Source organism: Trichosurus vulpecula, chromosome 1, assembly GCF_011100635.1.
Source record: "Trichosurus vulpecula isolate mTriVul1 chromosome 1, mTriVul1.pri, whole genome shotgun sequence".
Classification (NCBI taxonomy): domain Eukaryota; kingdom Metazoa; phylum Chordata; class Mammalia; order Diprotodontia; family Phalangeridae; genus Trichosurus; species Trichosurus vulpecula.
Window position 1 is genome coordinate 205,550,862 of NC_050573.1, and position 14,440 is coordinate 205,565,301.

The following is a 14,440-nucleotide window of genomic DNA, read 5'->3' on the forward strand; positions in this document are numbered from 1 at the left end:
TGTCTGGTCTTGTCCATATCATCTCTCACATCCGCCTCTCCTTTCACTCAAATGTCCACAACCCTACTTCAGGTCATCACCATCCCTCACTGGGACTAGTGCAATAGTCTTCCAATTGGTCTTCCTGCTCAAGTCTCTCCTCCCTCCAATCCTTTCTCCACATAGCAGTCAAAATGGTGTTCTTAATGTGTACCTCTCTTATACCACCCCTCTCTTCATTCAATTTCATTGGCTCCCTATTACCTTTAGGATAAAAATATAAAGGTCTCTGTTTGGCATTTAAAACCCTTCATAATCTGTTTCCAATTTGCCTTTCCAGCCTTGTATGTTACTTCTAAATATACTCTTCAGTTCAGCCAAACTTGCCTTTTATACCTCACCCAGGACATTCCATGTTCCTTCTTTGCATAGCCTATGAATCCCGTGCTTGGAATGCATTCCCTCTTTGCCTTTGCCAATCTTAGAATCCCTGGTTTCCTTCAAAACTCAGTTTAAGTTCCAGCTTCTCCATGAGACCTTAACTGATCTCTCCAGCTGCTAGTACCCCCTCCTCCCAAATTACTTTGCATCTGCTTCTTTCTGTACGTGCTCTTTCTCCCGAGAGAACATAAGCTCCTTGAACACAGGTCCTGTTTTGTCTTCTTGTTCCCCAGTGTCTAGCAAAGTGCCTGGCACATTAAGCACAAAGTGACTTAACAAAAGCATGTCAAGTTAGCACAACATGCTGACTGACTGTCTGATGGAAAAGCTAACAGCAGGCAGAAACCAGAAATAGGTTTTGAATCAAGTCCCAGGGTTTGCTGGAGGAAGAAGTGGGGTACAGTGGCTTGGAGAACCACATTCCTAAGTCACGGCTTCACAATGTGCATTTTCCCCTCTTGGCACTAGACAGCATATGCCTCTCAGTCCCAGGTACTTACGCTTTGGACACAAAAAAATCAGCATCTTATCCAGGTGCTGCCGGTAGCCACTGAGCCAAAGACAGCTGGAGAGCAGCTGATCAGAAAACCTGGAACCCATTGCCTGGATAAAGGATAACGGCGATGGCCTCCCCAGGTCAAGGAAGGATTTCAGGGATAGTGAGTGAGTCATGTAGAGGTAATTCAGGCCATCCAGAATACTCATGGATCACCACTTAAGCTCCAAGCAGAATGAAACACATTATGAGGGATACTAATAACAAGTGACATTTACACAGCACTTTAAATTTTGCAAAATACTTTTCAAATATTATTCTCATTGAGTCGCTGCAATATTCCTGTGGGGCAAGTGCTGCTGAAACTGCTGTCTCCCTTTTCCAGATGAGGACAATAAGGGTATATGTGGCCAGATAGCTTTTGGAGGGTCATACTTATATGTTTGAATCAGGATTTTAACTTCAGGGCCAGGGCTTCATATTCACCGGATGGGATATTCATATTCCATTGGGTGGATATGAAGGGCAGAGTCTAGGATGGCCCTGGTCAGGGTCGGTGTTCACAGCCTAGTCCAGAGCTGCTGGTAAAGCTGAGTCTGATCATTGGGACTGGAGCAGGACAAGTTTTCATGACATTGCTTCTAAAACGGGTGAACTGCCCCGTTTAGCCCCACAGGAGAGTACCAGGAGGAATGGCTAGAAGTTACAAGGAGGCAAACTGAGGCTTAATGCCAGGAAAAACTTTAAAATTAGAGAGCTCTCATTTTAGATCTGGAGCTGGTTAGGATGGATGGATGCTGAGATCCCTTATAGCTCCACGATCCTGTGAATCTATGGCTGAGATTTAAAGGGCTCATAACCTGGAGTTATGTGAAAAGACTAAAAAAAATACTGCCTCAGTTGGGCATGTTGCAAATCACTAAGAGAGCTGCAAAATTATATGCCACCCCTTGTTTACACTCTCAGTTCATATCACAGACATTGACAGTAGCATCTGCTCCTAGCTCCAGGTTAACTACTAATATTAAATGCCCTGATGACAATTGTATTGTTTGAGAAAAAAAATCTAATTTTCATTAGTTCTGTACGTGGTCTTTCTGTGCATATGTGGATCAGTGGAGGTGGGGGAAGTGCCACTTTCTATGAAGGGTGGCAGATGCTGTAGTGTTAGCAGTCGGCTTTCTCTAGTATCAATAATAAAGCTGGCAACTACTGATACCTTGTACGCTAGCTTACTTAGGTATCTGTAGACTAGAAGTCTGGACCAAAGTAAAATGAAGCAGCCTGGATGGACTTTTGTTGGTGGGGGGAGGATTATATGACTAGACTGAAGGGACCATTTTCTCTTGGTAACAGGATCCTTTTGATTTTAATTGGCCCAGTCCTATTAAAAGGTTCAGTCCCCACCCCTCAATCCCCAAAGTGAACCTAGGAGAGAGCTAGCAATAGAGGGACTTGTAATTTCATCTTCCTCTTCCTTCTCCCTAGCTATAGAAAGAATTGGCAGCAGTATTAGGCTGTAGTGAAACTAGCAAGGGAAACATAGGTTGGAGTCTCTTCCCTGTGACCTGGCTAGCTTGGAGGTAGTAGGAACAATGGGCTCTCATCCTATTCCTATTCCAGGGGTGGGAATATGTGGCCTTCTAGGTCTTTGGGTACTGCCTTTTGACTGAATCCAGTCTTTACAGAACAAATCCTTTTATTAAGGGGATTTGTTCTGTGAAGTTTGGATTCAGTCAAAGGGCTACACTTGAGGACCTAAAGGGCCACAGGTTCCCCACCCCTGTAAGACTAACCTGATCTAGTGTAATAGCTGGCATTTGTATAGCATTTTAAGGTTTGCAAAGAGCTTCTTAAATATTATCTTATTTGATCCCCACAACAGCCCTGGGAGGTATATGTTATTACTATTCATAATTTACAGGTTAGGAAAACGAGGCAGACTGTGGCTGACTTGCTCAGAGTCACACAGTTGTAAGGGTTGGAGACCAGATTTGTACCTAAGAGTCTTTCTGACTCAAGGTCCAGCGCTCTATCCCCCTGTACCACTTAGCTGCCTGGTATTATTAGTATCATAGATTTAGACCTGGAAGTGACCTTAAAGGCCATCAAGTCCGTACTTTTCCTTCTCTTCATGGACCCTGGATCAGGTGTCTGTGCTCCTTAGTTATTCCTCTTATTGCAAACAGCAGCTTCTGCTTTTATGCTGTAGTTTATTCCTGTTTTTTTTTTTTTTTTTGGCTCTGGAGATTATGCGATCTAGGGCTTTTTTGTTGCTGTTTTTTGTGTATGGGGAAGGAGGGGATGTAAAAAAAGGATTGCTGTTTATCTGTCTGGTTTTCTTCCTGGATTTACTTACTCGGCTCTCCCTTTCTTTGCTTTTTCAGGATTTGGGAGAGCTGTTGGGTCATATGACCTTATATCATTTCAACCCAACAGGGCAAAGGGAGTAATAACTAATAATCTAATTCATAGAATCTCAGTTGAAAGGGACTGATCTGTACCTTAATAGGAATTTTCTTTACAGTGTCAGAGTTGGGACTTCAGAGGCAATCTATTAAATCTATACCTTAATAACAATCTCTATACCACTGCTGTATACTGGTCACTCTGCTTTTGCTAAAAGTTGGAACCCATTATGTCTTGAGACAGAACATTCCACTTTTTCATAGATGTAATTGTTGGGAACCTTTTCTTTATATCAAAGCAAGAGCCCAAATTTGCTTTCCTACAATTTCCTCCCATTGATCCTAGGTCTGCCCTCTGGGGCCAAGCAAACAAGTCTATTTTCTTTCCCAGATGACAGTCTGGACAACTGGATGACAGACAACAATGCTGTACTCAACTTCGTTTCTAGGCTAAGAATCCCAATTCACTTCTTTCAACAGGTCGTAATCTTCAGTCCCTTCATCATCCCGGTTGTCTTCATTAATTCCATCTTTTTACTTGAATGTGTAAGTGGTATCATATTTGTTGCACCGTTGTTATGGTCTCAATTTATAGAAGCTATTTTCCATAGTATTTACATTTGAATTGAGTTAGAATTTTCCCTAAATAGTACATGTGCTTTATAGTTCAGTAAGACTTTTAAATTGCCTCCCTCTCTCAAATAATTTACAGGGTTTATTTAGAGACTAAATCTTTATTGATCTCACCCTACTGGCCAAAAGCAAAAAGACTTCAAAAGTGTGTTGAAGTCTTCACAGGCACCATTAGGGGACCCTCTCAGAATCCAAAGTAACCCAAAGGACAATACCTATATAAAAGACAGCATATGCTTTATTTTGAGGCAAAATGATATTTAAATACTTCAGTGTCAACACAAATTTATGTATATGTTTCAAACTCTGAATATCACCCTCAAAGTGCTTTGAAGACCTTAAAGTACTATGTAAATGCTAGGTATTATTATTCTAACACTCTGTGATACTCCACATCTCTATAAATAAAGGTGGTCTCACAACCACTAATACGTATAATACTTTAATGTCTAAAATTTCTATAGCATTTGAAGATTTACAAAGTGCTCTATGTACCATAGCTTATTAGATTCTCACAATAACCATAACAAGTAAATAATATGAATATTATTTCCATTTTATAGCTGAGTAAAGTCTGAGAGAGGCTATCATGTATGATCACATAGATAATCAAACCCAGGACTTCCATGACTCTGAATCCAGTGCTTTTTCTCTCCATATTCAACCGCCTTTCTTACAGTTAAAACTTGGGCAAGTTTTATTGGTTTTATTTTAAATGTTTTGAAATAAGTATTGCCTTCTTTTAGCAAGGCTATATCAACATTTTAGTCACCAGAAGGCCAGCACTTGGATCTCACACTTTGCTCTGTACCCAAGATTTTAGGAGCAGATTTAGCAATCTTTATCCCTATTTGGGGACAGTCAATTCTTTCCCATTCCCCACCAAAAAATAAAACAAAAACCTTCATACAACACAGATTATTTATAATTAAAGGAACTGTTATTTACACTAACTTTATTTCCAAGGTCTCCTTTGGCCATATAAAGCAAAAGAGCATATTATAAAAGATGGCATATATGAAGAATACCTAAATATTATGATTAATTGAATATAGCATCCATTCGTTGTTAATTTTGAACAGCTTTACTTCATTATTAGTTGGTGTGCTCTAATTCCTAAGTTATTTCCTCATATTTGTCACACTGAACTCAGATTTAAAAATATACAGCAAGATAATTTACTTTTGACATCTTTTTTCCAAGTTTAATTTTATTTCGAAGGTTTTTTATAAGGTTGCATAACATAAGGAAAAGCACAGAGTCCTATAATTCATCTTCCATATTTCAGCAGCATAAAATTTTAATAAAAGAATATTCCTATTTTGAAAGATGGCATTGTTCTAGATGAAGCAAAAATAATGTCCATGAATAACAATTCACTTGGATAAAATACAGACGTACTTTATTTCATGATTTTCTGCCCAACTGAAGATCTTTTATATTATCATTCTAATGCAACATAAATCCCTTCATTATTAAACATCCTTTTTTATGTCCTATTCATAATAGGCTCACAAAGAGAACTGTGAAAAATCAGAATAGTTGTGACTCCCCACTATGTGACATAGTAGAACATATTAGAGTTGCTTATTCCTTTTAGTTAGTTATCTCAGGATCGATTATCTTCAATAACAATGGTTCTTCTAGGAAAGGCATCAACATCCACAAATATATAGCGAAATTCATATTTGCCACTTTCTGGGTTCTGAAAATAGGAAAAACATACTTCAAGGTGCTATTCTTTCCAGCAATGTCAATTTCTAAGAATTCCGTTATCACGTCATCCATGGTTATTTTCATACCTCTTTCACTTCAAGATGCACAGTTCCTTGCTTCCCTGGTTCTGAGCCTTCAATGTAAAATTTCAGTCGCATATACTTTAGCCCATCTTTTACATATTCAATATGACTGCCAAGAAGATAAGCAAATCATGTTTGAATGTGTTTAATTTTCATAATTACTTAACTTCATTACAAGCAAAGTTATCCTACCTGACATGCTGTCTTCTACCTCGCCTTGTTGACTCCCCATAGCCTTTAATACTGTGACCAAAAACACTGACTACCTATGGAAAAAAAAGAAAGTAGCTTAAAAGTAAATGGCTTTTAAGAGGTTCCTCATATAAAATGTTTCTTTCAGGAAGCTTGAGATTTATTCTACCCAAAATCAGTAAGCATAATCCTATTATGTCACAACTCCAGTCTTAAAGTAAAACAAAGACCTTGAAAGAAATGAGAAGAGTTGTTTTTGGGTGATTTTTAGTTTTTTAATGATTTTGATACACTGGCTTAAAATAGGTAACAATTTTATATAGTTTCATTACAAAGCCTCAATAAAAGTTGAAGTGAAAATTTATTTTCAACAACCCCCACTAAACACAAAAAGTCTCTGAAAACAAAATGTTCAGGCATTCAGATACTAACAGCAGCTCATGATGTTAAAATCAAATGTTCAAAGGTTTTAATGTGATTTAAAGAACAAAGTTTAATATAAGACACTATTAAAACAAAATACTTTAAAAAGCAAATGGTAGGGCAAGGTAGAAATCAATTAATATTGACATGTTTACAACAGATTAGGTCTAGATGTTTTAATAAACTACTTCTAATGGGAAATTCATAGTGAAGCAGCTATGCAGTTTTTAAACAGAGTTTTAAATTATGTTCCTTTAGAAACCTTTGCTAAGGCAAATAAATTTTTTCATCCAAAAATGCGAAAATATTCTTCCCTTAGTTATATTACTTCTCTCACCCCTCTAATACTCTATCTCTTTGTTGAGGTGGATATTCAGTTTCTTTGCTTTCTGGCATAAACCAAAAAAGAGTAATGTTATAACATGTATGCCCCAGAACTGTGAAGTTGGAACAGGTGCTTATTCATATAATTAACTTCAAAGAGCAATAGATTAAATACATCACAATAATTATTTCTTTTTAGTAACTGTTTGGCTTGGTTAAAGCACCAGTTAGTCTTTTAGATTATACAAATTCTCACTGTGATGTCAGTCTTAGCTTCATTTTATGAAATTCTGCTTTGCTCAACAACAGTGGACATCATCTAAGTGGATGAGTTCCATAATATAATCTTTCTAGCTACACTGTTATCCATACTGATTATTCATATTATTTATACTTAGTTCTCTATACACCAAAGACCCTCCAGGTTGTACACTGGCTTCTAAGAACTCAAAGATCAATGAAAAAGGGAAAACTCTGGAGAGGGCTCTAATTCCCACCATAAAATGGCTAAGATTGGGCAGATGGGGAGCGAGAGATGGCTTTTTGATGTTAATCTTTGGCCATGTATGATGATACCTTAATTGATGTCAATGATGCCAATACCTTTTTCAAGTTACTCACTCAAGTCTTAATCATCTCTCTGTAACTGAGCTATTTCTAGGAAGTAAGTAAATCTAGCACTGTAAGTGAAGGATGAATTAATATTTTTCTGCCACTAGTATATCGAGCAAAGTAATACTTTTGGGCACTAAAATGAGCTTTGGAAAAGTCAATACATCGCAGTTGAACACTCTGGCATATTTTAACCATATAAGACTACATTTTACATCACTTATAACTCTAGCATGAATTTTTGTTTGAATTTCACTTGGAAGGGCTCAAAATGCTTCCTATACAGGTTCATAGATACAGATATGAAAGGGATTTCAATGGCCATCTATTTCAACCTCCTCTTTTCTAACTCTAAACCATGCATTCTTCATTATACCACTCTGCTTCTAATATAGAATCACATTTTCCCCTTGGGAATGCAGTATTATAATCCCATGAAGTTAGGTTGCATTCAATTTCAGTCAGTACTAGAATCCTGTGTGACACGCCTTTCTTGTTTCCATTTTATTTTCTAGTTCATATGTGGTCACAGTCTTAACAACTAACCTCTGGATGAGATCTGCATTTTTCTAAGGCTTTTCCAAAAATCTTACTAGGACTGGACGAGGAGAAAAGTTCGTTGAAAACCACATAGAATAAGCCACCTGAAATCACAGGATAACCAGGTGAAAACAAAATAAGATCTAATTGAGGCAACAGGTAAACGGAGAAATTTAGAAATTGTACTTGCTATTTTCTCAACCTGTGACACCGATTCCGATAAGCACTATTATTAAATAGGTAAAATCTCTTCCAGCTTCTTTCACTGTAAAGGGAAAACAACAAAAGTTATACACGAACTATACACATACCAATAAATAAAATTTTGGTACTACTAGGAGTAGAAGGCCAACTAGGTGGCAAAGAGGATAGATAGAGTGCCAGGCCTGGAGTCAGGAAGCCTCATCTGCCTGAGTTCAAATCTGATGTTAGATACTTACTAGCTGTGTGACCCTGGGCAAGTCACTTCACCCTGTCTGCCTCAGTTTCCTCATCTGTAAAATGAGCCGGAGAAGGAAATGGCACACTCTAGTATCTTTGCCAAGAAAACCCCAAAAGGGGTCATGAAGAGTCGGATGCGACTAAAAGCAACATTTTGATCTGTGCCTAATGAAGCCTACAGACCCCTTCTCGGAAGAATGTTTTTAGATAATGGAGGGAAATGCTAAATTTCAGTTAGAGGTGGGTGAAAATAAAGATAGTTATCATGGTTGAAACCTGCAAGCCCCGCTGCTACAAGGGGGCCCAAATATCAGGGGTTACATGTGTGGAAATCAGCACTAAAGAAATTTGTTTTAGTTGTTAAGTTTTCAAAAAGTAAAGTCAGTCTCCAAAGTGCTTTACTTAAAACTGTTAAGACACCACGATGCCAGGTAAACGGCCGAATCTCCACACATTTTCAATGTACAAATACAATTCTTCTTTCTGCAGTTCTCATGATAACTGCTACAATATTCTGCCCAGAGTTGTGTGAATTGTAAACTATTATAAGAATACCACACTACATGAATTATGCAAAGAGGGCCTGAAAAATTGACTTTGGTAATTTGTTTGTTAAAGAGTGAAATAAAGTCTTGGCTTCAACAACTTAGTTTGTCATCATTTTCTGGTAATGCCACCCCCCACTGGATAGGCCAGAGACTCATTTCAGTAAGCAAGAATGGAAATTGGAAAGGGAATTTCGGCATCCCAACCGATTTGTAAACTGAACAGATGTGGGGAATGCCCTGTACTTTCCATGTGGCTTTCTCAACACAGATAAAAATATTCACTATACTTCTTACAAACAGGATCATTTGTGAAAAACGACGGAAGTTTCCTGAATGGATTAAATACATGTCTTGAATTCAGCTAGGCTACTTCTACAAGCAAAGGCATGGGAAAATATAATTTAATTTTAAGGAACATTTGATATTGAAAACTAGCTTACGTTCTGACATCCATAAACAAATTTGTACAGGATTAGTTCCTTCTTAAAAAAATAACTAGGATCGTACACTTCACTCTCATGGTCTGGAACACAGGTTGAGATGAGACAGTAGGTATACCTACTTGGTTAAAGGTAACCCACCCGTCTAAATCATGGTTTAGATGTATATAGTTTACTGTATTGTTCCAAACAGGTAACTCTCACCACACACCCAGGGTTGTCACCCCATCTCCCAATGGTTTCAGAAATGGAGAAAGCTTCAGGGAGCTTTGTTCATCTTCAATATTTGGATTTTCACAAATCCACTTTTCTGGATGCTAATTCTCTGGTTAGGTAATGGCTTTTTCCTTCATCTTTCAATGAATGATACTTTGTAGTACAGATGTGGAGCTGTGGCAGGGCCCAGACTCAAACCTAGGCCCTCCAGCTCCAAACCCATAGCTCTTTCCACTAAACTAGGGTGTCTCTCCAACATAGGGCAACCCACTTTAAGACCCGGTTCAAGTACAACTTCCTCCGTAAAACCTTACTTAATTTAATGAGTCTAACCCTTCCTAATCTCTCCCCTTTATCTGTAGCATGCCTTATTATAGTCTTACTTTCAAAAAGCCATGGTTGCCCTTTATCTTCTCACTCTGGAATTATTTTATGATGTGTATCCTGCTTCCCAAAGAGAGAGTGCTTTAGAGACAGGGAAAGGCTGCTTTTGTACAACTACAGAACGTAGGCCGCTGTTGGGCTCCTAGAGGGGGCTGCTAAATAATTCTTGAGTATAACTAAAATAATCACATGAAAATTAAATGGGAATATTTTTTCTTTTTTTTTTTGAGCTGGGTTCTAGTCATTTTTTTTCCTAATGGATAACAACAGTCTATTAAGTAGTAACTCCCTTCTCCCTCATTATTTTTTCCAGGTGTAATGGGGCAGATTATGATCAAAGATAATTAGAATTGAAAAAGACTTTAGCAATCTTCTGAGCCAGTGCACGGAGAGATTTCGGGGATCCCAGCACTAGGATGGGAAAGTCTTTAACTTCAATACAATGATTTTCTTTGTAATTCTGCATACTTTATCTGATGCGATTAAAAATATCATTTTGAGAATGGGTCCACAGGCTTCACCAGACTGCCGTAACACACAAAAAGGTTTAAAACACCTCCTAGGTCAACTCCCTCTTTTTACTGAGAAGCGGACTGAGGCCTAGGGAGATGAAGTGACTTGACCAAAACAACACCAGTAAGTCGCACTCCGGTAGGATTTTGATATTATTAAACGTGTGAAGCGTTCGAATTTGCCGAGGAAGTGTCTTCTATGACTCTGGTTGTGTTCGTATTCTATCTTTGTGTCAATTTTTCTTTCTTTTTCTAACATTACATTAGATTTAAAAGGCACAAGCAACTCACTGATGATTACCTCTCTGTGAAGTTGAAAGGGCAGGTCCTCCTCTCTGACTTTTCTGCAGAGACACTTGTTTGCTGCCGTCCTCTTCTGCTCTCGGGGGTTTGTTTCCCTGAGTCCAGATGCCTCTCTGAGTGACCCTAAGCATGCCTCTGGGTTGCCACACAACTTCCCTTTGCTCCAGGAGCCCCCACCTCAAACATGGCCACGTCCTAATACAGGCTTTGTTAAAGGGGACCCGCTGGAGCAAAAGCAGTCGCTTCCCAGGGGAGCTGTGCAGCTTCTCTGTGCACTGAATAGCTCGAAGTAAAGACGCAGAAATCATGCTGGAAAAAGAAGGTTCCCCGGCCGGAACGGACCACCAGCCACACTTTGCACGAGTTTAGAGTCTGCACGCCCGCTCTGACCACCTACCGCGGTCCGCAGTGACCCTTAGAACCACAGGCAGGGACGCAGGGTTCATAGAGATCTGTGAGCTGTAGCGGTTTCTAATTAAAATGAAGATTTCTACTTGCTTGCCTTTATGGCCTTCCTCTTACTCAAATAGAAACGGCAACTTTTACCCGCGGCAATTGACATTCATATATCCCCCCGCCATGGTATTTCCAAAGTTTCCTGGAAAATATCGAGGATCCCTGGGACGAGTAGTTTGCAGACGTCGTTATTGGTAGACTTACCCGCCGTAGGGAAGTAAAAACGGACTACAAATCCCACAATGCAATGTGTGGGAAGCTCAAATTAACCCTCTCGTCACCTCTCAGGTTCTCATTTGAAAGTGAAGTTGGAAGTATTAGAAAGGACTACACTTTAAAAAAAATTGTGGCAAGTTTAAAATTTTCTTTCTCCCCATTCTCTGCAGTTCAATTATGCACTTTCCCTTTAACCTCTTGCAAAATCAAGAGTTATATGGATATTTAATAACTATAAAAGGCAAATCTCCTAGTACCCTAAACTAAAAGGATTGTGTAAATTGAATCGACTTAATTTTAATTCCTGTTCATTTACTTTTTTTTTTCTGTGATTATGGGAAAATTACTTAGGTCTTTGGGTTCCCGTACTTCTTCCGTAAAATCAAGATAATGAACTTCACCAGATCAATCGCAGATTAATTAGCAGTAAAGCTTTCTGTTAATACTTTGTACTGACATAGCATTTTTACGCCAATAGTTCTCGCAGCGCTCATATAAGCACTAATCCAACGATTCCAGCTTTAACAAGCCTGTATTATTGGCGGTAACTTATAATCATAGACTGTTAAACGCTGGAAGAAACAGGGGAAGCCATTTAGCCCAACTCCTCGTTTTACTGATGAGGAAACTGAGGCATAGGCCTGCGTTTTGAATCTATCTGCGTATGATATATGAAATTCAAGACTCCCTCACGTTCTATCAGTTGTACTATTAGTAAGAATTGTTATCCTTTATTAGTGCTTTATTTAAAAACAACAACAAATGTTTTGCTCCAGTTTACAGAAGCAATTGCATAAAAATTCTCAAGACTCCTCATGATAAAGGGCACTGGTTTAGTAGAGACTAGAGAAAGTAAACTGCCAGACTGGAAAAGCTGCTGGGCGTAGGTTTAGGAGTGAAATAATTACGAAGATGCGTGAATGAATTAATCGACACTTTCCAGCCCCCACCAACGGCCAAGGCAAGATTGAAAGTTTCTGACCTCTAAGAGCTTACACACAACATAAGATGAAGCCCAAGCCTGGCAGCACAGAGGCGCGGCATCGTTCCGGAACGTTTAGGTGCGTTTTATATTTTTGCAGACATATGTCAGTTTCCCTAGAATTCCCCGTTTTGTAGCCCGTATAGTTGTGTAAAGTGGTTTTTAATAACTTTAAAATTTCCTTTCTGATGTGCACTTTATCCATTTTATTTGCCTGTTTGACCTCTCTCTCTCCCTCCTCCCAATCAGATTAGCTAATGGTTTATCGATTTCATCAAATTTTAAAAAAAACAAACCAAAAACCTAACAGCTTGGAGTTTTTTTTTCATCTCTTGTATGGTCTTTTTTATTAGGGACTGTTGGTAAGGAGCAAGGTCAGGACTCTCTTTCCCTCTCCTCCCACTACGCTCCCCATCCGTTAGTCGCTCCAGGGCCTCTGTCAGTTCTCCGTAAATTTGTCCTAGGTTCCTAGGGGGCAGCGACCTTATACACGAGCCATTAAACCACCCCCACCCCACCTTTCCTTCGCCAGCTCAGCCGCCTAGTACCTAAGAGCGACCTGCGCGCCACCGGCCAGCGGGCGGAGGAAAACGGCCCGGCCTCAGGCGGTGATGGGGCCGGGCGCCTGAGGAAGAAATTTCCGCGGAGGCCCGGAGTACTTCGGCGAGTGGCGGCGGGCGGGGGCCGTGAGCACGGAGTCGCTGACGGTCGTTAGAGCGGCGGCCTCCTCCTCTTTTCCTTCCTCCTCCTCCTCCACAGGGGGTAGGCGACGAGCCCCTCCCCTCTATCTGGGCTCCGGGCCGCCCTCGGGCTCCGTCCCGCTCCGGCCGGCGTTCTAGCGTCTCCATGGCGACCGGACGGGGCTGGATCCTCCGGCAGCACTGCAAGGGGCTGGTGCGGGCGGCCGAGGAGATCCCGTGGCAGCTGCGCCTCCCGCCCGTCGACGCCGCCTGGGCCTCCCCTCCCGCACCCCTCGACAGGGCCCCGGGGCCCTATTTCTTCCGGAGGCCCAGGTAACCTAGCCAGCGGGGAGAAGGAAGGGGAAGAGGGGGAGGGAGAGAGAAAGGAAGAGGGAGAGGAGGGGAAAGGAGTGGGGGAGGGGAAGCGAAGGGGAGCGGAGCGGAGGGGAAGGGGGAGGGGAGAATGAAAGGCTTCTCCTAGTCGGAGTTGGCCTCTAGGCCACGGAGACCTCCTGACCCCGGGGGAGAGAACCACACCCCACGCTTGCGCGTGAGGGGGACTGGAGCCTGGGGTCTCTCACCTCCACCTCGTAGCCTCCGGGTTTAGTGGAGGGGTGTGTCAGGGGCCGGAGGTGTGGGGAAGTTCCTACCTGGGGATCTTAGATCTAGGGCTGGAAGACATCTCAGGTGGTCATCCAGGACAGGAGGATACCGAGGCCCAGAGACATTAGGAGAGTGAATAGGAATCTCCCCTTTTGGGGCGTCTCTGTTGTTTCCTTTGTGCCAGCTATCTAGCAGAAGTTCCTAACCTTTATTTTTATTTTTGATGTCATGGACCCCTTTGGCAGTCTGGTGAAATCTGTGGGCCCCTTCTCATTATATTGTTTTTACGTTTATCTGCTTATCTATTTATTTCGTATATTTATATATTATTTTTAACATTCATTTTTTTTTTCAAATTTTGAGTTCCAAATTCTCCTCCTCCCTTATCCATTGAGAAGGCAAGCAATATATCAATTACACATGTGGAGTCATGCAAAACATTTCCATATTACCCATGTCCCCCCACAAAAGGAAAATAAAGTGAAAAAAGTATGTTTCAATCTGCCCTCAATTCATCAGTTCTCTCCGAAAGTGGATGGCTTTTTTTTTAATCATGAGTCCTTTGGAATCGTCTTGGATCATTGTATTTTTGATTGGAATAGCCAGGTCTTTCACAGTTGATGATCGTTACAATTTTGCTTTTGCTGCATACAGTGTTCTCCTGGTTCTGCTCGATTCATTTTGCATCAATTCATACAAATGTTCCCAGATTTTTCTGAAACCATTGTGCTAGTCATTTCTTACGGCATAATAGTCTTCCATTACAATCATATACCACAACTTGTTCAGCCATTCTGCAATTGATAGTCATC

General features: G+C 40.5%; 2 protein-coding genes across 2 annotated transcripts in view; one reads left to right on the plus strand and one right to left on the minus strand.

Annotated features, from left to right (window-relative positions):
* Positions 1 to 5,147: 5,147 nt before the first annotated feature.
* TIMM21 (translocase of inner mitochondrial membrane 21) lies at positions 5,148 to 11,291 on the minus strand. Its single transcript, XM_036752369.1, has 6 exons — positions 10,690 to 11,291; positions 8,050 to 8,112; positions 7,854 to 7,951; positions 5,949 to 6,022; positions 5,760 to 5,865; positions 5,148 to 5,662 (listed from the first exon to the last, which is right to left on the minus strand). Exons 1-6 carry the CDS (start codon positions 10,997 to 10,999, stop codon positions 5,567 to 5,569), a joined length of 747 nt encoding a protein of 248 aa, XP_036608264.1. The 5' UTR covers positions 11,000 to 11,291; the 3' UTR covers positions 5,148 to 5,566.
* Positions 11,292 to 12,906: 1,615 nt separating this feature from the next.
* The window catches only part of FBXO15 (F-box protein 15), an 88,382-nt gene continuing 86,848 nt past the window's right edge, over positions 12,907 to 14,440 (plus strand). Inside the window, exon 1 of the mRNA XM_036752345.1 lies at positions 12,907 to 13,358. Within this exon, the coding sequence (XP_036608240.1) occupies positions 13,192 to 13,358 (167 nt within the window). The 5' untranslated portion in view covers positions 12,907 to 13,191. The remainder of the gene's footprint in view (positions 13,359 to 14,440) is intronic.

What these genes read in the sequence shown, in the direction of transcription:
- TIMM21 (XM_036752369.1), bottom strand. Translation starts at nt 10,999, where the DNA reads ATGATTTCTGCGTCTTTACTTCGAGCTATTCAGTGCACAGAGAAGCTG. An exon ending in TATCGGAATCGGTGTCACAG is followed by an intron (nt 7,952 to 8,049) that starts GTTGAGAAAATA and finishes CTGTGATTTCAG; the next exon opens with GTGGCTTATTCTATGTGGTT. An exon ending in GGTAGAAGACAGCATGTCAG is followed by an intron (nt 5,866 to 5,948) that starts GTAGGATAACTT and finishes TCTTCTTGGCAG; the next exon opens with TCATATTGAATATGTAAAAG.